General features: G+C 35.7%; 1 protein-coding gene across 3 annotated transcripts in view; it reads left to right on the top strand.

Annotated features, from left to right (window-relative positions):
* The window catches only part of PDE7A (phosphodiesterase 7A), a 74,410-nt gene that overhangs the window by 31,741 nt on the left and 19,062 nt on the right, over positions 1 to 23,607 (top strand). For 2 of the 3 annotated variants that reach the window (XM_066563557.1, XM_066563550.1), the window contains exon 2: positions 7,954 to 8,014. In XM_066563557.1, coding sequence (XP_066419654.1) covers positions 7,954 to 8,014 — 61 coding nt within the window. Of the gene's footprint in view, positions 1 to 7,953; positions 8,015 to 15,158; positions 15,243 to 23,607 lie in introns of all 3 variants that reach the window. The other variant, XM_066563565.1, reaches the window with a different exon arrangement.

Raw genomic sequence — 23,607 nt, 5'->3', positions numbered from 1 at the left:
GTTCTTGCCTTTGGTTTCGATCTGACTGTTTTTCTGGGGCATGGGGACAGGGCAGAAGATAAATGCTTGGAATGTAATGGTTCTGTAGGGATTCACAGGTTGTGCTGAGAACATGATTATAACTTAAAAGACATCATAAATATTCGGAATCGTGATATAAAATAACAAAGAGCTCTATCCCACTTAACAAATCTCCTTAATTTAGTAAACATCTGCTGTGGTGTGTGTCCCCTTTTCCTGTGGAAGGGAGGAAATTAGTTTCTTAATGTTAAAACTACTCCTTTGGTGCTCTGAGCTAACTTTTGTGTTTTGTGCACATATTGGAATTTGGAATTGATTTTTTTGCAAAAAACAGAAAATATAGGAAGAGCAGATTCTTCATATAAATTTGCTTTCAGTTATTCAGTGTCATCCTTTTAAACTCCTCATTATCCTACACTGTTCTTTTTTCTCCCCCGCTGTAGCTCCTTTTTTTCCTAAGTATTTGAGATTTATTTGTATCTTTGAAATGAAACACTTTTGTCAGCTTAAAATGACAGAAATTAGAATGAATCTCAAGGCTGCACCAAGCATATAGGACCACTTTGCTGCACAATCAGTGTTCTTGGAGGAAGTTAGACTGCTTTCCAACTCTGGGAAGGGCTGGGGAGGCTGTAGCCAAGTTCAACCCTTGGAGCAATAGATAAAAGCCCCATTCCAGTTCAGGCATGGGTATTTAGTGGACAAAAGAAGTTAGACAATGACAATTGGTTTGAACAATTGCACACATTCGGTGCATTTACTTTCATTAACATTATTTATAGTACGTTGCTATAAAAGCAAATTTGAAATATGTTTTGAAGTTCAGTTCTTAGCATTTCTCCAGGTGGCAGAGATAAAAGGAGCTTGTGAATATCACAAATGCTGGAATCTGCTGGAAACAGGCTCTTCATGGCATTTCAAGGCAAGGCAGTATCCTGACTTAGCTTGGGTGTTTTGACTACTGGAGTTTGATCCTATTGTCTGGCACACTTTGCTGTATTTAAAGATGATGACAGGATGTAATCATGGTTTTACATTTCCGTTGGCATTTCTGTGGGGTTTAGTAAGGTTTTACTAATTGCCATGTCCTCTGCTTGTAAAACTTTCTTGTTGAGTCCGGCGTTGGCAGCGAGAGGAGCGGGGCAGAGCACATTGCAGGGGCTGTCAGGTGACAGCTGCTGCCTGCCTTGTGCCTCACTGCTGTGCCCTGCTGCCTTCAGCACTGGCGGCCATCGGGGGGAGAGTATGCTTCAGCTATTTGGGGTGATCCAATGGGAATTGCATTGATCTGGTGTTTAGCTCTGATCCTTATCAAATGGATTACTTCTAAGGTAGGCCATTTTTAAAATCTGTTTTGACTAACTGGGTTTATAAGTAGTCCGAGAGAAAACAAGTCATTAAGAACTTCACAAGCACTTATTTTTTCCTTTTTAAATCTAATCTGTTTTGGAAACATCATTTGCCATTTAAGATTGTGTTTCTTAAGTGTTCATACATGATTTTGTAGCTCTTGACTTTCGCTTGCCTTGAAGTGGGAAGGAGTGTGTTTGTAGCAGTGCCAGTTAGGAGAGGAGAAAAAAGGGATCTGAAATGGCTTCTGAATGGCAGAAGTTGGCTTCCCTGTGTTACCAACAGATTTCCAGATTTACAGCACCTTGAAGCCTTTGTGAAAATAAGGAAAAACAATTTTAAACATAGTGAGAATAATACGAATTAGTGTATTTTGCTTCCTGGACAGGATATCCTTTTTGTATTGTTGATTTCAGAGTTGCTGGAGTGGAAATACCAGTTTTGTTTGCTTATGTGAAATATCTACTTTACTTTGTAGCCTTTCTGTTTGAGATCCCTGTGTTTTGCAAAATGCATGCTTTATGGTAGGATTTTTACTCTCTCATTCCAAAGAATGGAAGTATCCCCATAATGAATATTTGTGCTGGTAAATATAGGTGAGATTGGTGTCTGGAGATGAGACCAGGCTCTTCTCAGCATAGCTCACTGCAAGAAGGAGGAATAAATTTAAATGTAGCATTATGAAGGAGAGCCAGAATAATTGGAGAGAATTAAAGAAACTGAAAAAAAAATAGAGTTCCTGCGTTAATAGATCATTTTTTGTTATTGCTACTGAAACACATTTCTAAAATTTTTGTACAATTAACAGGAGAATATGAACAAGCATGAATTTGAGTTTGTTGTGAAAACAAGTTTTGCCAGGCACCCATGCCTGTACTCTTCAGTCATTGCCAATAACGTGTTTCTAAATTTATTAAAAGCAAAAATGGTCAGGCTTAGTTGCTAGCACTTGTGACAACTTTTGTCACATCAAGAAAGAGACCAGGATGCCCAGTGGATGTTCAATTGTGACTGAAGGCAGATTCTACAGATTTACAGCCTGTGTGCTAGACCAGTAATTCATCTGCATTTTGCTGGTATATTGTTGAACTGCTGGCTTTTTGGAAAAAACCTGTTCAAGGATTATGTCTAATCCAGTTTGGTCAGAGATTGTTTTAAGGTGGGGAAAAAGAAAAATTCCAGGTAGCTGACATAATACAGTTAGGCATAAAATTCCCTGCTATTTATGATTGTGTTTCTGCATGTGCTAGTGGTGGTTTCTTTTAAAGAATTAGTGCTTTTGTGTTCATTCAATTACTTATTTTGCCATTGCCTTGATGCTATTCTGATTTAGTTTCCTTAGGCAATACCCCTGTAAACCAATAAAACCAATTGCTTGTGGGGTTTTTTTGACTGTACATTCTTTCTGATCAATTGTCAAGGTTTTGTTTTGTATATTTTTAAGTCTTGATTTTTTCTTAATGTTGGTAAAGCTTTGGGTAAATTTTATGCCACATGATATACATCTGAGGTATATAAGAAAAAATAGCTTACAGATGCTTGTGAGATATATGTATCACTAACATTGATAACTATCAGTCAAATGATAGCTAAGTTTAAAGATGGTTCCCATCTGTCTTGATCATGTGAAATAGCTTTATATGGAAGAAAATATTAAAATTATCACATTTGAATATTTGAAGGAAAGGTGTGGTTCTTATTGCTGATTAAATTTCAGAAAGGCAGTATGAATGACGTTTTCTTACTGCTGGTAAACTTTCAGAGTAATGCTTTGAACTGCAGTGAAATTTTTAAATAGTAGTAGGACCATTTTGCAGTGGCTTACCTGAATTCAGTGTCAATTTAAGTGCTTCTGAAGAGCATTTTTCTGTGCTTTAGTGAGTTAAAAACTTGATGGTGCTTTTTGGAAAACTGACTCTTAGCATGGAACTTTCAAATACTTGAAATAAGTCTAAGATATGTGACAGTCTTGCTTTTGAAATCTAATAATAGTTGGAGATGTAAGGTCTTAACTAGTTTGTCATTCTCAAGACTTTTAGTTCATAAATGGTCTTATGATCTTAAATGCTTTCCAAGGGTGTATATTTGAGGTAGCATTGCAATTGGTATAACAACTTCTCCACACTTGTCTTCAGAGCAGTTGAGATAAATGCTCTGATAGTTCAGGAAAGAGCTTGGACTAGAAAGTCAGGTAGGTAGAAACACCTGCCTGTGTTGCTTTCTGTCCTGTCTTTTCTTTCCCAGCTTCTGTATAAACAACTGAGTAGCAAAATGAGGGTCATGTAGTCCATCAAAAAGCATGGATGGTTCTTTTGATGGGTGGTACTGAATTTTGAAGGCCAACAGCTCTAGCAGGTGTCGTTAGAGAATGAGAACAGGAGTTGTTTTGCTAGACTGTCTGCAAGCTGGCCCTTGCTGAAATGAAGTGCCCAGCAGTAATGCTGGTGCTCTGCTCTCAGCAAGATTGGGAAGTCTGCGATAAAACTGATACATCAATGGAAACATTTCTGTTTGACACAAACAGCAGCAGGTGCTCCGTTTCCAAGTGGTACATGCAAATGCTTGTGCTCCCAAGCATCACTGAAGCGGTTTCCCTTTGAAGATGTATCTGTGTGCTATTTTGGCACGTTGTTCCCATTGCGTGGCCTTTAATAACTTTCTATACTCTGTGAAAAGATATTCAGAGAGATCTGACTTAAATCTAAGTTCTGGTAGATACTCCCTTTGCGTGTTTTTGCAGAGTCCTTGTATCAGTGTTGTTAGAGGATTAATGGATCTTCCAATTTAGTTTGAACTTCTTCCATTCACCTTCCACAAATATGTCTCAAAGGAGAAGAAAAAAGGAAGCTTTTTGACTGTATCACCCTTCTAAAGAATAAATGATACTCTAATGTGAAACTGAAGTTTAAGGTGAGGCTTTGAAAGTGGAAGTGCAGTATAAACTACCCTTCCCAGTCATCTTTCTGACATCCATCTTCATGGCTGAAGCAAATCAGCCCACCCAGGTCAGGTGGCTGTTCTCGTGCCTGGAAGGGAGCAGAGCAGTTGAGAACCTCAGGTAATCATTTGAGGAATTTGTTGAATCACTTAGGATCCAGCACATTCCCACCAACCAAGTTGTCCTTGTGCTTGCAAATGGAACCTGCCTAAACACAGACCCATGAGGGTTGTCTTGTCTTTGAGCACTAGTAATTCTGTCTGCTTGCTGGAATGGTGCTTACTTGTTTGATATTTCTACAGAGGGTCAGTATTGTTATTAACAGGTACAAATCTTCAGGTAGACCAGAGAGGTGGTGCAGAGATTTAGAAATAAATTCTTATGCTAAATGAGTTAAAAATATTGACAATAACATGACAACAAGTAATATTTTCTGATCCAAGGTCTCTGTAGGGTTATTCAGTGTATGCCATGGTTGTTTCAACTTTGTAAGTAAGGTATATTTTTAGGGTAAGTATGGTGTTGGTGTCTTGGTGTAGGCTACAGAGAATGGGCCTTTGATTAGCCATGAAGAGGGTGGCATTTTTGGTCATCAACAAGTGTAAAATCCTGCTGATTAAGTTGTTTGAACAGTTTGGTGCTTGGCAGTAACTTTAGTTCTTCAAGACACGTTTGTCTTTCTTCTTATGAATTTGCTGTCCGATCATATCGCAGGAAAAACTGAAGCATTAAATCTGGTTTTTCTCTTTGCTGAGTTTAAGTAGTGGAATCGACAATATATCTTAAAGAACCCCATAGAGGGTATGTTAAATTACTTCTCTCTTTCTGCCTTTTTCCTTGAATTTTTCTGGAGTACTATAGGGGGTAGAATAACATGCACTGTCAGTGTTATTTGAAGTGGGAAAATAGGTGATGCACCACAGCCTGCAGGAGATGGTCTGTTACCTATTTGCAGGGTAAGCTGACACAAAGCAATCTGTGTCTGGGTGAGTGCAATATTATTTGTTTACTTACCACAAGTTGCTAAAAAACCTCTGTACCATTAGCTTTGTCCTTTGTCTCTGACTGCCCACCACAGTGCTCAACTCTCTGTACCTCACTTACTAGCTTGGTCTAAAGATAAAAGATCTGACCACTCATTACCCCCCCCCCCCCCCCCCCCCCGCCCCCAAACATCTGTTGGTGGAACTTGCTAATACATGTTTTCCTCTTATATATTTTATTTAACAAATTTCAATGAATAAGTGTCTTTGAGGAATTAGCTGAAATTGTCCTGCTATTTGTGTAGTATTGCTAGTGAAATTTATACAATAAATTGTCTCTCTTTTTCCTTAGAGAACCAAATTTTCTAATGTAATTTTACTAGATTTGATTGTTTCAAATATGTCCTTGCAGAGCAAAATCACTTGTCCATATGAGCAACTACTGTATGTTTTTAAAAATCTGCTTTGTATTTGATATCATACATGGATGCACTACTTTATATATACTGCTTTATCTAACAATATTTTATTTTAGGGAGCAAGTAATATTTTAGAATCAACATATCAAAAGGATTTCTTTTTCAGTAAATTTTTGTATATTGTTTTCTTTCTTGCAGACTAATGCTCCAGTTGTATGTGGGTCTTGTAGCTGCATGTGTGCTTAGGTTTCTCCTGTATTAGATTACAGAACTGTATTGGACATGTCCAGAAAGCTGTGATGGACAGGTGCAAATTGCAAGTTAGCACTAAATTACATCACTGATTGTGCCTAGTCAGTGATATGAAATGTTCCAGGCTATGGAAAATATATTCAGCTGAGATTTTCTGAAACTCAAAGGCAAGTTTAATGAAAAACATTGAAAATGTTAGTGAGAAATCAGCATCATTTTCTGGCTGAGTAGCTGTATTTCTACCTTTCCCATCGGGACAGGCATACTGCTGTGAGAAATGCTGTACAAACATATATTGAGGAATTATTTGCATGGTTTATGATCTTCCAAGAAAATATAGAACAAAGGCTGAGACAACATAAAAGTTCTGTACAGGGAGTTCTTCCTTGTAGTCTTTACAACAGCTTGGGCCCCATTATTATTATTGGACCCCATTTGGAGCTAGGTCTTTTGGTCACTTCTGTAATTGCATATTAATCTTACTTTTGGAAAAAGCTTCTACAACTTCAAGTGTAAGGTTTTAATTTTTGTTTTGGCATGAAAAATATTAAAAGGAATAAGTGTAACTTATGAGTTTAGAGTTTTAGCACCTCACTTGTACAGATCACGGTGATTGAGGTTATTCATCTTTAGTCTGTCTTTGAGTTCATTTAGGTTGTTCTGTAGATAGATGCATATCAGCAGTTCTGCCTTTTTGCCTTTCCATGTAATTTTTCTTTCCTTCATTTCCTTCAAAATTCTTCTCAATAGGCAACATTATTTTTTCTATCCTGTTTCCTAACATGATTTGATTTCTTATCTTTTGAACTTGCACATTTTCAGGCTGTTGTGTGTCCCCGAGTTAGTGTTGTTCCTGATGTGTACATAGAAAAATGGGTGATTGTGTTTGCCACCAGGCTGACTTTTATCTGAGTTCTCAAAGGCGTGTGGTGACTCTTGGTGGCATCAAGGACTTCACTGTCCTCAGTGTAAGAAAGAAGTGTAGTGTGCAGAGAAAGGTCATAGGAGTTTCTAATGTGCACCTCCCACAAAAAATCTTATTTCTGTAAAGAAAAAATGGAGGTCTGATTGTGAAGGTGATCCTCGCATCTTAGGATTAACAGGTAACATTAATGAAGGCCTTAGGAAGGGGCAGAAGATGGTCAAAGCCTCAGTGAGAGGCTGGGTGCTAGGTGGAGTCATGCTTTGCAGACTGTATGATGCCAGTGAGAACATTCCTCCAGTTTTTAACTGTTAGAGGAGAAGTTCACCACTTCGTGGGAGACTTCCTGGATTGTAACCACCACAGTAGCTGAATATGTATGACACATAATGTGTCCCATGTAGGTAAAAAATACAGTTTATGTGGGAGTATTTCAGTCTTGTGCATGGATAACTTGATGACTCTTCTGAACTTTTATCATCAAATTTGCAATACTACTTGCTGGCTTTCTCTGAAATGCCTTTATGCATCTTACCTCAGTGATACCTTGCTTTGCCTACAGAAAATACAAGGTAGAATGAAAGTAGCATGTGGCATCCTAGGGCTGCAGTAATGGTGTAATTTCACTTATTACATCTCTTACCTTTAGAAGATGGAAATATCCCATAGGTAAAGGTAGATATATGAACCAGGAACTGAAAGTATTTGTTTCAATATGGTGTTCTAGAAGGCCATGAGGAGCACTTTCTTGTGTCTGCATAATCTCATTCTATGGCTTTCCTATTGTGAGGAATGATTGAGGAACATTGGAAAGGAATATATGGGGGTGTTTTTAACCACACTCTGATCTCGTGTTTCATAATCTTTTCACTACCAATTCCTATCCTCCTTTGTTCCCTCTTAAAGCAAAATCAGTCGATACATATACTTGAAAAAGGCATTTTGCATGAAAGACACACAATTTCTAAAATTAATATTAAGAGTTAAAATGGAAATGGTCAATAATTTTCATTTCAATTTAAAAATTATTTGCTTCTAACTTGCTTAAAATACACTTATTTTTTTCAGAGACGTGGAGCAATTTCCTATGACAGCTCAGATCAGACTGCGTTGTACATTCGTATGCTAGGTAAGCATACCATTTTCTATATTGCAACTTCCAACATTTGTGATTGATTTAAATAATAACTTTTTTTATCTCTGTTGAATTGATAAACTTAGCATTCTCTTTCTCCTGGATAATATTTTGGTTAGAATCTCTACAAGAGTTTGGGTTCTTATATGTTGACTTGGGTTTTTTTTGATTGTTTGCCTTTTTTAGTTTCTTTTTTCCTGAGTTAAACATTGTGTAGGATGTTTTACTCCTATATTGAAGAAAAAGGGAAGGTATTATAATTAACACAACGTGTTTGGTAGAAGTAAAGTTTTCTAAGTGACTCATGGTTGATCTTTCTGTAATGGAATTTACCACCTCTGCATTGTATCTTTCTAGTTAAAACTGTAGCTTAGAGAACATTTATTGGAGATTTACCACACATTCTTAAAAACTTCAGTACTGAGGCTATGAAATGTGCCAGGTGTACTTGAAATAATGATGTGATTTTAAACAATATTTTTCTTGTTAATCCTAAAGGTGACTTGAGAAAGGAAAGGGTGCTTGACAGGGCTGAGTAGTTCAGTCAACTTACTGAGGAGTCTTCCAGAGTAGCAGGGAGATAAAGGGTAAAGCCCAGTTCAAACAAAAGAATGGTATTGGGAGGGGAAAGCATCTAGGGGAGACCCTCTGTGGTAGTGAGTGCACAGAAGGACTTGAGGTCATTTGTTGAGAGGAGAAAGATGGAAGGCTCTTGCAGATCTGGCTGCCAGATTCAGTATTTCCCACACCTCTTCTGGAGGCTGCTGGTGGTGCAGATGGCATGGGGACTGTGTATGTGCTCTAAGTCTGTTCCACTGCTGTGTGATGCCACTTAATTTAAGCCACCTTGAGCTATCAATCTGTGTTGAAATGGACTATGAATGCTTGCATGATGTCTCACGCAGCTCAATGAACACCAGCAGCTACTCATTACAAATTCTTAACCATCTCCAACTAAATCAGCCAGAACATGTCTTTTTATGCCCTGAGTCTTTTCAGTTTAGTTGTATACTGCACATGTTCAAGTCCCCAGAAATTCATAACTGCATTGTCTCTGAATTTAAAATTGTAAGATATATGCATGTGTGTATAAGAATTTATAGTCCTAACCTACATATGTAGGAATATATGGTCATATATACATATAAATTCAATTTTGACTTAGCAGTTTCACTTTTTTTTTCCAGTTATTTTGATTTTTTACATTTGTGTAGTTGTTAATACTGTAGCTCTGACTGTCTATTGAAGGAGTTTTGATCAGAGAATTTAATTACTTTGGGGATTTGTTAAGATGAGAACAGAAAATACTGGGTTCTAAATGTTTATTGAAAAAGGTGCTGGGTTGTTGTTGTTGTAAATAGGTTTATTTTGTTTTCAGAACTTAAAATGAAGTAGTTATGCCCATCATTTCTGCAGAAGGATTTGTGATAATGCTCAAGTAAATCTAGACAGAAGCAAAACATGGCTTCCTCTAGTTTTTGATACATGCATCTGACTGGAGAGAAAAATTTAATTTGTCTTGGAAAACTTCCACTCTTCTCATAGGTAGAACTGGAAAATATTCAGAACATGATGTTAAGTAAATTAATTTTTCATTTGTACTCTCATTGAAATTAATTATTACATAATGAGATTGATGTTTGTTATAAATAGTATAATTCTTGCTGGCATAATTCATTCATGCTGTTCTGCTATTCAGAAGCAGTAAATCTTTTAAAGGATTGACTTCCAACTTAGGTGGGGGAGGAGGGTACTAACAAGCAAACAAAAAATTGCTCATGGCATGTTTGAATCATTGTGTCGTAAATTTGTGTTATTTTCTCACTTAATAGATATCATTTGGTTTATGCAAATGTTATCTGTACTATACTGTACAAGTTAGCAACTATTTACATATTTTTTTTGTACTTGTAAATCGACTGTAAAAAAGACCAGCCTGAAAGCTGAACAGTTGGACTCATCAGTATTTAGAAACATTCATATTAGAGTAGATTCAAGGGTTAATATATTCTATTACAATTTTTGCAAGAAATGTGAAGCATTGCTTTTCCTGCAGTATTATTAGATTTTTGTTTTTGTTCTATTTATCTTAGTGCACTTGAGCGAAATAATCGATAAGGAATCATCAGCTGTAACTTAATGGGAACTTAGGCACAGTCATCGGCAGATTTGCCTTTTACTTGGTTGGTTTTATTCCATACTAATGGAATAAATGTATCTACTAATAAAATGTACCTTGATAAGGTGTTTATCTTAGCAGACCAAAAATGTAAGGCTAAAAGTATCTATAATAACTCCCTCTGCCTTTGTTTAGTTGTGCTGGCCATGAAGTTGCTTCATTCAATGTTTTCAGGCTGTTCCAATGGTAATCCAATGGAAATTCATTTACAATAAGTAATGAGGAAGTCCTGTGCTATGGCAGTGTGTCCAGGTTCAATTTAAAAGATCCTGTTTTAGGAGTATGCAAAATAAAAAGCTCACTCCTAACTGCCTTCATCAGTGTGTCGATATAAACAGGCAGAGTTGACTGTAATGACTCATCTGTCATACCCCATTCCCAAAATATACACTAAGCCACTCCCGTGTGCCTTGTTTACTATTTTAAAATATAGATACAGATGCAGCATTGTAGAATTTTTCTTTTAAGACCTTGAAAAGGCTAAAACATCTGCATCACCGCAACCACTTTTCTCAGCAACTATGGGGAATTCTCAAAATATCTTGTAAGTGCTTCTGTGTAATCTTGATACTTTTCTGATTTTTCTGTTGCTTTTCTGGTTTCCTTTTCTTGCTGCTTTATATTGACTGAAAGTTTTTCTACTGTGCATGGGGTAGAAAGTGTGAGACACTGACTGCTTGTATTGGTGAGCATGCACCTCTCAGCTGCAATTGGAGCATTTATCTTCCTTTAGAGGTCTTGATCACTTCAAATAGGAATCATTGGAGAAAAACTACTGTGTACTGTGCACGCTCTTCTCTGGTAGTTTGTTTTTATGTTTTCTGTTTGCTTTAATTCTGGCACATTCAGCTGACCTGTCATCTGTTTCTCCAACAAATTTAATAGGAATTTTAATCTGTGAAGTTATTAATTCTGTCTGAAAATCCTGCTCTTCACAACCTCATGGCTTTGACTTGAATCCTTTACCTTGAGGTGGCTGTTGTAATATCTGCTCCCAGCTGTCCTCCATGGTCTCTGAGGTTTCTGCCCCTGCTCTGGATGGCCTCAGCTCCCCAAGCAGCTGCTGCATTGTTGCTGTGCCACACTGCAGTGTTAGGGCAGCACCAAGTATGTGCTGGGTAACCCTAACGCCCAGGGATGTCAGCTGTGGCATTTCAGCTGCCTCGTAAGTATCAGAGCTGTCCTTGTGGTGTGAGCAGGAATCTGAGACAGGGGCAGGAATTAAACAATCTATTTCAAGGTAAGTTTTGTTACAGCCCTAATTACTTTTCAGTTTTCAGTTATAGCTGCAAACCTCCCTCTTACATTCCTTCTTCCATGATTGATTTAGTCTTCAATTAAATTTTTGCCAGTATGATCTTTGTCTTAAAAATGCAAGTGATCCTGATCATGCAGGACTATTCTGGAAAAAAGTGTAGCTAAATACTCAGCCATCAGATATTGTATCATTTTTGTGATCAGATTAAAGGTTGGAAAGGAAAGCTTCGCATTTTTAAAATCTTTCTCTTGATTCCTTGGAATCAGCAAAACTCTCAAAGAGGGAAAAAATTGTCCCTGGAAGTCCAGTATCATTAAGATGCTGGACCTGAATGTGTTCCATAGAGGTAACACAGGAATCTTTCCAGTGTGGCTGAAAGTGGCTCAAGAAGAGATACTTCAGATAAAAGCTGTCAGTCAGCTTGCTGCCCTCCCCCAAGAAAATTTACCTATAAGCAAACTGTGGGATCTGATGGCTTAAAAAATTGTGTAAGCATTTAAATATGTTTGTAAGGGTCTAAATAAACAAAAGTTATTCATAAGTTCTTTTGTTTTAGGTGTTGAATTTTAATTGTCTTTTGGCTACTGTAATAATGGTTGGCTCTGCGGTTGGACTTCTGTTGCTGTTTGAAGGAATTATGTAACAGTGTCCTTTTGTTTGATAAAAGTAATCTCAAATCTGAGATATCTTCTGCTTTTTTATGAAGTTCTCTGTGAAGATAAACATGTCTCTTAAAATTAAATTCTGCATAACTTCACAGTCACAGGGTTGCAAAACACTTGTGCAGGATTTCCCAAGCAAATTGATGTGAACATGTTATGTTGTGTGAAGGTACAATGAAGTGGGTGCATTTGGGATCCATTAATCTTCTGCAGGTTACATTAACCAAAGAGTGAATGCATAATGATGATCCAGTATTTCTGGATGTTTTGGAACTAACTATACATATGCACTAGAGATTAGTTTCACTGTGCTAATAACACATTATTTCATAATGTGCAGCCAGTTATCCCTTTTTCTACTTCTGTTTATTTAGAAACTTCAGATGGATGTATGGTATCATCAAATTCCACTTGTACCAATATTTTTCAAGTACATTTATGGTCTGAAATCTTGAAAAATGCAGCAGTTCTGTACCATGATAATGGAGGCATCTCTTTTGCTTTTGTTTTGGCACAAGAGAATTTTCTGCTTTGTTTGCTGTAATGAATTCCAGTCTTGTAGAAGGGGTATATTTTTCCAGAATAAATCCAGTTGTATTCTAAAAAAAATAATCAATTGTTGAGATATTGTTCTTTTTTTTTTAATCGCTTCTTCTACCATGATTTAGGGAGAGAGAATTTTGTTCAATAACTATGTAATGAAAATATTTACCTTCCTTGCTGGGAATTCCTCATTTTATATGTATGCAAGTAAATACAATTATTTTAGCTTTTTCTTTTTACAGCTGCCTTTTTCTTAGTTTGCCATGTGTGTTTTTAGTATCCAATTCCTTCTTTGGCTAAATATTCCTGTAAATAGATATTCTAATCATTCCTGTTTAAAGTAATGTAGTCAGTTGCACTTCTTCATTTTACTTACAGTTTTTCTTGCTTTACTCCCTAAAGTTCTCAACATTGCAGGCATTTCAAGGGTACCAAGGATACTATTATTCAGTCTATGCTGTTAGTCAAGGGTAGTAAATGAAAAAGAACAAAGCAGAGAGAAACTTTCTGGACATCATTTATAAGATGAACCTGCTCATTTTGTTATTTGCAGAATTCCATGTTGGTCTTCAGGTATTTTTCTGTAAACTTTTCCTATTTTTGACACTTAAAACAAATTGTTTGCCACAACCTAGTCATACACTGTCTGAAACTATTTGCTGATTGGTACTGTGGTTTGTAAATTTTAAAAGTAAAAAACCTGCATTTTAAACTAAAAATAAATCACAAATCTGTGTCACCTTTTCTGTAAAAAATTAGCTTCACTAAAAAACCTCTTTTATTTTCTTTTAATTTAGCTGGTGAACTCATTCACACAGCTGTAGCTATGCCTGATTACCCAGATAAATATGAGTGAAAGGTAATGAAAGTCAAATTTTCCTCTGTCACCCTGTTATTTTCATTACAGCTACTAATGCATTTGCCCCCTCTCTTCCAAAGTTTCCTCTCTTTTTCATTTTTATTAATTTATTTTGTAAATAAAATTCACCAGTTGCTTGTGCCTAACAGAAGAGTTCTACAATTTGCTGCCTCTGTATTGCCTGGAAGGAAACGAGTCTCTTGCACTCTGCTCAAATGAATGCTTGAAGCCTTTATAAGTAATATATTGTAAGTGGTCTGAAAATTAATACTTGGAGATAGTAATTGGGTTGCTTCCCCTTGCAGCTCAGTTAGGGTTTTCAGATAAAATAAAAAAGGATTAATAACTGAAGGGCACGTGTATTTACTATATTTTTACTGATGTGTAAACTTTAAGGGAGCCCTGGGCCTGCTTACCCTTTTGTGGTCCTTCCAGCATGCCTCACAAGATAACATTCATGTAAAGTGCATCACTGTAGATGTGTCAGTGTTTATAGATATGTATCTCTAGAAAGATACCTGTTAGGTATTTAAAAGCATGCTTACTGAAGTGTAAGTCAGTACCTTTAGCTATTTTCTGATAAGTTGACTGCTTCAGTGCTACACATTGCAGGTTAGAAAAGAAAAAATGGAAAAAAATGCTCTCAAGATGCTTATGACTTGATGAAAAATAAATAGCTGTATTTTTATTTAGTTCTTATAAACTCAATCATAGTGCTTTTTGTTAATTACTTATTTTGGTTTCATATGGGAAGTGCTGTGTTTGAAGTGAGGCGAATATGACACTTGATAGATTTTCATAATTAGAAACCACAACATTTGCACATCTTAAATTTATCTTTGTTAGGGTTTGAGGAGGGAAACAGTATTGCATTTGATTCTCAAAGATTTCTCCAAATTTGTAATTACAAAAGGATTTTAAGTGAAAGTTTTAATGCAGGTGAACTGCTTATATTAATACGTACAACTATCTAACAAAAGAATACTGATCAGCTTTCAGTTGGTAAAATGCATAAGTAGAAATCAAGTAGCATGCTAAAAGATTGAGGTTGAAGCTAATTACAGTGCAAAATAGTTTGATCAAATTTTAATACTGAGTTTTGGTATTTTAATAGGCTCTTGTGTAATATTCAAACAGCTGAGCGCAAGTAAGTAAATGCTAGTGGGAAAATATTATATAATATAAAACCATATTGTAACTAGCTTCTTTGCTGAAAGCTACCATTTCTAGAAGTTGAATCTTTTTTGTATTCTACAGAATGTTACTGTTGTATGTGTGTTACTGAGGAACAAATCAACTTTAAATGTTCTTGTTTTCTGTCATATTAAGGTGCATTTTTACCATACTGGTGTAGCAAGCTCTTCCTAATTTCATCTGAATGCTTATCACATGCTTCTGGCAACGTATGCTTAGGCAGGAGAGATTTTGGCAAGAAAGCATGTGATTGCATGTTTAACAAGTCTTCAAACTTTGTTTTGAATTTCACCTTTAAAACAAAAAGCATTGAAGTAGGCCTATTGTTTGAATTACTCTCCTCCATTAAGAACATGAATCTTTACCCCTCCAGGCTATGTTCATTTGCATTTTATCTCTGCCACTCTTCCACACTTTTATTTCACTCTTGACCCTGTTTCTAGGAGATGTGCGAGTAAGAAGTCGGGCAGGATTTGAAACAGAGAGAAGAGGTTCTCATCCATACATTGATTTCCGTATTTTTCACTGTAAGTATTTAAAAGCAGATAAATGACAAATAAACAAAGGCTTCCATCAATTTTAAAAACTGAGCCTCTAAAGTAAAGTTAGCAGCTCTTACAGCAAGATGATTTTTTATACTTCTTAGGAAAATCTTTCATTCTAGTTCATTACCAAATGTAGAAGAGGAAAATCTTCACTACTAAATATTTTTTTAAAAAAAATTATAATTTTAAACTCATTGAGTTTAGACCTGAATCCATATGAAAATGAAGATGGATCTTCTAAACAGCTACTGATGTGTGTGCTGTGTGCTTACTTGGCAGACACAATCAGTTGAGGAGAATACTTTTCTGTTTTTATAAAGCACTAGAAAGGCCCTGTCCAGGATGATGATTGAACAGAATTACAGTAATGTCAATATTCTTGACTTCATCATAATGAATGAACATTTACATCTACTCAGGTGCGTAGCTAGGACTTAAATTTTTGGACAGAGACAGATCTTAAATAAAAATTAAAGTTCTAGGAGAAAGTGGCAGCCTAAATTCTTTTGATTATGTGTTTGAGGAATCTTTTATTTTTTTCAGAAGTGTTACAAGAAGAATATTTTTGTAGAGAAAAAAGTTAAATTATCCATCCATATTGTTACAACTAAATTTGTCAGAAGTTGTAATATAAAGTTTTGACACCATCAAACCAATATGCAGCAAAAATGCAGGGGATCTGAGTCTTAATTAAATTATGCCAATAATTAAGGTATTAAGTGTCATAAAGGATCTATACCAGCATTGTATCAGCACAATTCCAACTATTCTGAATGCAATGGAGAGATTTAGTAAAGCCGATTTTATGGTAGTAAGTGTGGTTATTGTAATTACCTTATGAATAAAAATGAGTGGCAGAAACTGGTCTTATACTCTGATCTTAACTGAAGTTATAATTTTTAAAAGTAGATAATTTCTAAAACTCTTAAACTCTTAGTTTTGTTCAAAAGTTTCATGAAAATAGGTGAGAAAACAAAGTTTGAAGAGTGTGCTATGTAGATTTTTTTCAATATAGAGGATAAGAGTTTCATCTCAAGTCCTGATTGAGTATAATAAATTCTCTGCAGAAATAGCATGCAATTTATGAAGTACATAATTGTCTTTTTGTGTATATATATATATATATATATCTGTGTGGCATTTCATGCTGATATAGGAAAATACTAACAAGTATTAAAATAACTGCCTGTTAAAAGGCAGTCAACATATGATATTATTGCTGTTTTCAGATTAACTGTTTTTTATGGCCCTCATCACATTTTTTCTTTCTATCCTGATGATTGTGCATCAGGCAGATCATGACTAGTCAGGAAAAGGACTTTCACACCCTTTCTCCTTGCCCCTACTTGTTGAGGCACAGCCACCAGCTTTTAGCAACACCACCTGTGGTGTTTAATGACAGCAAAAAATATTGCTAGGAGGCCCAAAAATTTCTTTGGCTTTAACTTCCCTCTCAGGTCAGTTCGTCTGTTAGTTTTCAGAGTTGTCATATTATAGTCAGATTTTTTGCACTTCAGGACTGTAGTTTGTTGAAGAGGTGCTCTTTGACTTCCGGGCTCCTGCCACATTGTGGAGTTTCTTTCAAAGCCAGGAATTCAGCACAATCTCTCACCATATTAGTAGGTTATCTAGTACTTTACATAAATGTGGGATTCTTTTTTATCCATAAAATGTTTTTTTAATGCAATGATAATTTAGTCCTGATCAGTGTTTCCTTAATTGTTTTAAGTCTAAGAGATTTAGTAATGCACTATGAGACTGCCAGTAGAGAGAAGTTGCAAGAATCAGACTTGACCTAATTTTTAGGATAGTCTCCCTGCCCGTTCCCCTGCCCTCTCCTGGGTACTTCAGAAGGAGTTGACTTTGCCACACAGAGGTAAATGTGGCAAAATGTAAATGACTGAAAAATACTCACCCATTCGAGCAATAACATGTGAGAGGAGTCAGTCATCTCTTCTTTCCTTGGGGCAAATACTGAACTGGAAGGGGTCTCTTTAGCTGAAGCAGACTAAACCATCTGAATGTTGCTTTTTTTTTTTTCCTCCCCACCACAGCTGTATCCTGAACATCAGTAATGCATGGACATGCTTTCTCCATTGTGTTTGTATAGTTCCACTGTAAATGTCTTGTACTATCCACTAGCTATATTCTGTGGTTCTAAATTGTTTGCAATGATCACTGCTTATGTGTTTTGCAGAGGATTTATATAGTTGATGTCAGTCACAGTGCTGAAGCATTAGTGCTGTTCTGTGTTTTGCTTAGCTAACTTTGGTTGTTCAGCATTGTTTTCTTTTTCTGTCAATGATGTTTGGAGAAGAGGTTGAATATCTTTCAGGAGGGGTAGGTAATAATATGCTGACCAGTCTCTTCTCTAATATTTATTGATAGGCTCTTAACCAGTATTTTACTGATAGGTTGGAAGAGTAGTGAATTTTAAATGCATTACTTTGCTTCATAACTATTTGAACTCATAGCTTCAACCAGTGTTGCTGAAGTGAAGTTTATCAGCACTTATTTCTAAAGATTACTTCTGTATCTTCTTAGGCATTATAAGCTCAGCATCACTATCTTCATCCCAGAATTCTGTAATTGATACATGAATATTCAAGTTTCTAACCTGTCCAGAAGTATTCTCAAGAGTAACTTTTAGGAAGTTTGATTTTAGGAAGATGGTTGGAAATATATTGTTGTTGTTAGGACAGTGGAATGGGAGTAATATCTGAGCTTTATTAAATACAGGATTTCACTGATGATTAAGCTAACTTTGTTTGATGGTAGTTTTCCTAATGCATTATCTGTTATTCCAGCAGTCTCCTTTTTATAGGTAATTGCAGGAACTACCAAGAAGAATAGCTTAATAAATTTTTGTTTTAACAACACAGCTTCCTGGTGAATAGGCAAAGTGAGGATTATATTCTTCTTGTTGGTTGGCAGCTGGTTAATGTTATCAGTTAGTAGGTTTTCTGTTACTGTGTTCTGTTGGTTATGCCTGTGTGGGACCATGGGCATAACGTCAAGATGACATCTTAAATCCACCATTTCTGGAAAGGAGAGAGCAGCCAACTTTATTCCTCTGAATTTCTTCCTCAGCTTTCTTCCTCTGAATTCACTGTTGCACAGTAAAATGCATACACTGTAATGTTTTATTGAAGTGACTGTAGAGCATTGGATCTACTTTTGACTCCCTGAGAAACAAGAAGGGAGTTTTGCAGTTCGCTTTGAGAATGCAGCATGTACTGTTTGGTTTTCAGGGAAGCTATTGAAGAAGTGATTGCAGTGGTTATAATCACTCTTACTGTCTTCTGGTTTACCAATAGGCTGTGGTTTACACGAATACTTCAAAATTTTCTTTACATTACTTGAGACATCATATCCAGTAATTCAGTCTTCAGTGTTGTCAGAATATGTTGATAAAAGCTAATGTGAAACAAAATCTTTGATAGAAGAATTGGTAAGTGACAAGATAAAAATAATCCTTTATTTCAGAAATAGTAAACCAGCAATAAAGTTTTAGGCTTTGCTTTCTTGCTATTGAGAGGTTGTCAATAGTGTCTATTTTTTATATATGTATGTATGTATGCACACTACACATAAGAAATTTTGATTGTTGGAGGTGTTCCTAGCATGCACAAAGAAAGGCATATATAATGTGCCCTAATCATTCTCTGTTTCTCCTGAAAAAAAACCCAAACAGTGAGTGTGCACAGTGATATCTACAGTATGTTATAGCGAGGAAGTGAAGCCAAAATGAATAAAGATAAAATGAATAATTAAGATAACAAAAAAATATTGAGAAATGTCATATGCCGATACAGCTGAAATTAATGCTTTTAAGCTTCCTTTTAGGAAAGGATTGTTGGATATAGTCTGGAGGAACCACATAGGACAATGAATACTTTGGTTTTGCAGAGAAGAAACATGGTTTTCTTCTTGTTTCTCCTGTTATGCCTGGCCTAGAATAAGTAAGATCTTGTCAAAAAGGTTTTTAGAATTCTCTCATGCCAGTCTCATCTGAGCATGCTTCTGTGGGGAGATGATGATGCCATTACATGGGCGGCCTCTGTTTTGTGTTTTATAGATAACCAAATCTGTCACATCTGTGAGTTAAAATATCTTAGAAAGAAGAAGGGATTTTGAATTAGTCAGTATGTGTTTGGTAACATTCAGGAATGCTCAATTTTGAAGAAAATAGTTGCTTGCAGACAGTGTAATGGTACAGTATAAGTCTTCATCGAGACTTAGATGATTCTCCTTAGCTGTGTATTGGAACCTTTTTAGGGGGAAATGGAAAGAAAGGAAGAGATACTTTTATAGGTGATGGATAAATCTAATTCTCTTCCTTGAGAGTGCAAATACATGATGAAATTTCAGAGTTTACCTTTATTATACAACCTTCAGACTGTTTACTTGGAAATTACCATTTATGGAATGTATTATAAGCTATTCTGAGATCTGGCAAAAATGTCAGCATGTGCTGTTTCAAGGATGCTTTTAACTTTCTGGTTCTTAGCTCATGTACCATTTGAAAATGGTTACCTTGAACAGTGAGTTTAGACTTCCCTTGGCTGAGATTCCAGAATTCAAAGAAGAGACAAGAGTGCAAATCCAAATGGATTGCCTGAAACAATTTGAAAAATCCTTATAGCAGCAGCTAATGATGCTTTTGGTGATACCATCTAAAGATTGAGATAAACTAAGCAGAGTCCAGATTAATTTCAATGCCCTTTCTGTTTCAGAAAATAGAGGAATTACCTATTTGGTTATGTTTGACAGGAATTATCTGTCTTGTTCAGCAGTCCACTGTGAAGAAGGGTGAGTTTCGCAATGAGTAAAGTAATGCAGGAAGATTTATGTGATCATAGCTTGAAGTATTTGTTTCCTTTTGAAAATGCCATCACTGAGGAGTAAAAAGCTTGTACTTGAGAGATTACTTCAAAAGCTGCCTTTCTGTGAATAATACAATACTGAATTTGTCTTCTAATTATTCACAGTCTGGATTATTCAAATAAATTGTGTTCCACAATGTGAGAGAAATTTTGACTTTGATTTAGTTTGGAGAATGCAGTTACACAAGGGGAAATCAGAAAATGCTCCAAATACAGTTGTATTGGCCAAATGAAAAGAGTGAGCTTGAAGTGAACTTGGTTAAGGAAGATGTGGGGATAAAAAGTTCTAATTGAGAATATAGAGCAGGTTTGGTTTTTTTTCTTTTGTTATTCTAGATGTTTGTTTTACCTACTGTTTCTTCTTTCCAAGGTACTGTAGAATAGTCTGTGTGCTCTGGAGTCTTGCACAGGTACAGGCCACTCTGTATTTCATTGCTGGCTTAAGTTTGACCATAGAAGAAGACAGTGATATATTCTATTTTTCCCCCATTTCTTCTGAACCTCTCCAATGTATTCTTTCTCCTAGTACCTTATTTAGAAAGGCTTTTTTTTTTTTTTTTCTTGTATGCTGGACAATTTGGTAGAAAATACCTGAAAATTCTTTTGTTTTCATCTGCGCTCCCAGTTTGACTTTCTGTACTGACCATCATAAAGTAAAGTAAAGGCTGGTAAAGGAAATTCATTTTCTGTTAACCATGATGGGTTGGTTTTCAATTCTTATTTTATTTCTGATGATGAAAAATAGACAAAAAAGATGAGTTGAGAGTTCTGTCATTCATTTACTGTAGAACTGAAGATTTCTAGGACACTGAAGAGAGGTGGGCTTTTCTGGGAAGACAGCAAGAAAATGATTTGGCAACGATCTGAAATATATTATCCTTTTGGGAAAAGAGTTAGGAACCATTATATGTCAAGTTCTTCAGGAGGATCAGTATCTTGATTAACATGGCATAACCCATTTTGTAAAAGGCTGTGTTTGTATATATTTTGTATATTTATGTTCTGATGATATTCCTCTAAATAATTAGCTTCAGCAAGGTTTCTTAGTTTACAGTATGCTGTTGTGAATTACAGATTTGTCATGCCCTATGAGTGGATTAGGGTTAAAAAATCCCCAAAAACACAACTGCAGGATTGCTGGGCTTATGATTCAGTAAACTGGTATGGAAAGACTGCTTTGTATGTAGTTTCGTAGTCCTGAGATTATTGCAAAATGTTACTCATTTAAGCACAGAAATGGCAGTGTTTAATTCACTTAATTTTGTATCTTTCCTGAGGTGTTTACAGAAATTCTAAGATGAGCCAAAATTCAAAAGAGGTAAATTAGTAAAGTCCTGTAGATACCTTTTCATGATGGTTTTTTTTACATTTCTACCCCTGTGCAGTGACTTATAGTGCCAGTGGAGAATTGGCACTTGTTTCATACTGAAGTAGTCTAATCCCTTCATTTTGAGCAAATTCCCTTAAATTAGCTCTGCTTTGAGCAGAGGATTGGAATAAAGGACATTCAGAAGTCTCTTCTGTGCCTTCCCACCTAAATTATTCTATGGTTCTGTGCTTTGCTAAGGCAGTGAGATCCTTTTGCTCTGTAAGATTCTTCAGAAAAAGTTATTTTAGGTGGTGGTGATGCCTAGCACTTCCCCTCCATTGGGGACCATCCGATGAAAACCACTAGAGTTTTTAAGATAGTCGTGGTACTGCTAGACTTTCTTGAAACCTTATTTTTTTTTCTGATTCCACTCAGAAGACACTTGTAAAGCCATGTTTATTTCATTAATCCTTATCCCACAGCATATTTTCCAGCAGTCATTATTATTTGGAAAACGATGGAAAATATTTGGAAATAAAAAAATATTTATGAATGTGTATATAGTTACATATTGTACTACATTAAAACCAAAACTGTATGGCTTAATATTTTTTTAAGCAGAAGATGAAGTGTAGTGCCTTGCAATGATGCTAGTCTTCTAAGTGGTTCTAAGAAAGACAGGAACTATAGGGAGGTAATTTAGACCCCAATAATCTAAATTAGTCTTTTTATGTAACTTTAAAATACTTACTAAAATTATATCTTCCAAATGAAGTAATCGTTTTCTAGAACACTTGAATACTGAATGTTGTAAAAATATTTTAAAATTCAAACCATGAGTGGTAAACATTCAGGGGAGTTAAATAGCAGGACTTAATTTAGAAAAACCCACAAACATTCATGGATCTAATATAGTGCATTTCTTAATGGTTTGATGGGAATAGATGTGAAATTAGAATGGTTATGGGTCCCTCTAGTGGTGGGAAATGCTAGATCCTACTTTCAAATTATTAATAAATTGAAAATTATTTTTATTCTGGAAAGATGGATCTTTAGAATGGTGCATCCTTAGATGGTTTTAATTGGCATCTAAAATGGAATATTTCTTTCCAACAAATATTTACAGGTAGTGGAAATTTTCAGAGGATGTGTCAGGTTTAGTGATAGTATCTGCCATGTCAAACTGTTAATTGTGCAGTTGGGTTAATATGGAAAATTCACGAGAGATCACTTCGTTAAAAGAAGGTAATTCCTTCATATTTTTGGGGGAAAAGCCTTCTCTGGTGGGCCAATGCTCGCCTCAAAGTTCAGTTTTTACATCCAAACATAGGAAGGATCAAATACTCAAATCCTTTTTTTTTCCTTCATTTTTTTTCGGTGGTAGTGATACCCAAGATCCTCAATTAAGCCCTTTTTATTGGTGTGTAGCAAAACTCAGTGCTTTTTATAATGGATAGTTTTCTATCTGCCTTTTAGGCTGTAGCAAGGAAGAAACGGAGGTAAAGTTCTTAAAGCCTGGATAGCCTTGTTTTAACCAGATTGCTGTCAGAGGGTGTAAGTCTTTGCATTATAAGAAAATTGAAGTACATTGCTAGGGTTTAAGGTTCCATTAATAATTAAACCAAGTGATAATTGTCATTCTTCCTTTTGTGGACTGTCCTTAATATACAAAAGATAGAATAATTTTGAGGCTAAATCCATCAGTATATTGGGATCTTTTAAGTGATTGTCACTTGTCTTTACTTACTTCAGCTTTTTATATTGGCATGAGAAAAATAAATATTTAATACCCTTGTGAAATGTGCTAAAACATTTTATTTTAGGTTTTCATGAAGTTAAAAGATTGGGAGTGGGAAGAGATTAAAATTAGTGTCTCGGAATACAGATGAAATCTGTTGCATGAAGGCGACTTGTGTTATTTTATTGCTATATATGCATCACATTAGCAAAATAACTGATATTAATAACCAGAATTGCTTCTTTTTTTTATTTTAGAGAGAGGAATTTTTTATAATACCAGCATCTCACTTAAGATGCTTAGAAACAAGAATATAACCATTTTTATCAAACAAACAAAAAGCCCCAAAACCTGTGATTAATGCTTTGGATGATAACTTGAATTTACAAAGGAATGGCAAGAGGAAGTCATAGG

This window comes from Molothrus aeneus, chromosome 1 (assembly GCF_037042795.1).
Source record: "Molothrus aeneus isolate 106 chromosome 1, BPBGC_Maene_1.0, whole genome shotgun sequence".
Classification (NCBI taxonomy): Eukaryota; Metazoa; Chordata; class Aves; order Passeriformes; family Icteridae; genus Molothrus; species Molothrus aeneus.
Note: the sequence above shows the minus strand (reverse complement) of the source record. Positions and strands in the feature narration are given on the sequence as shown.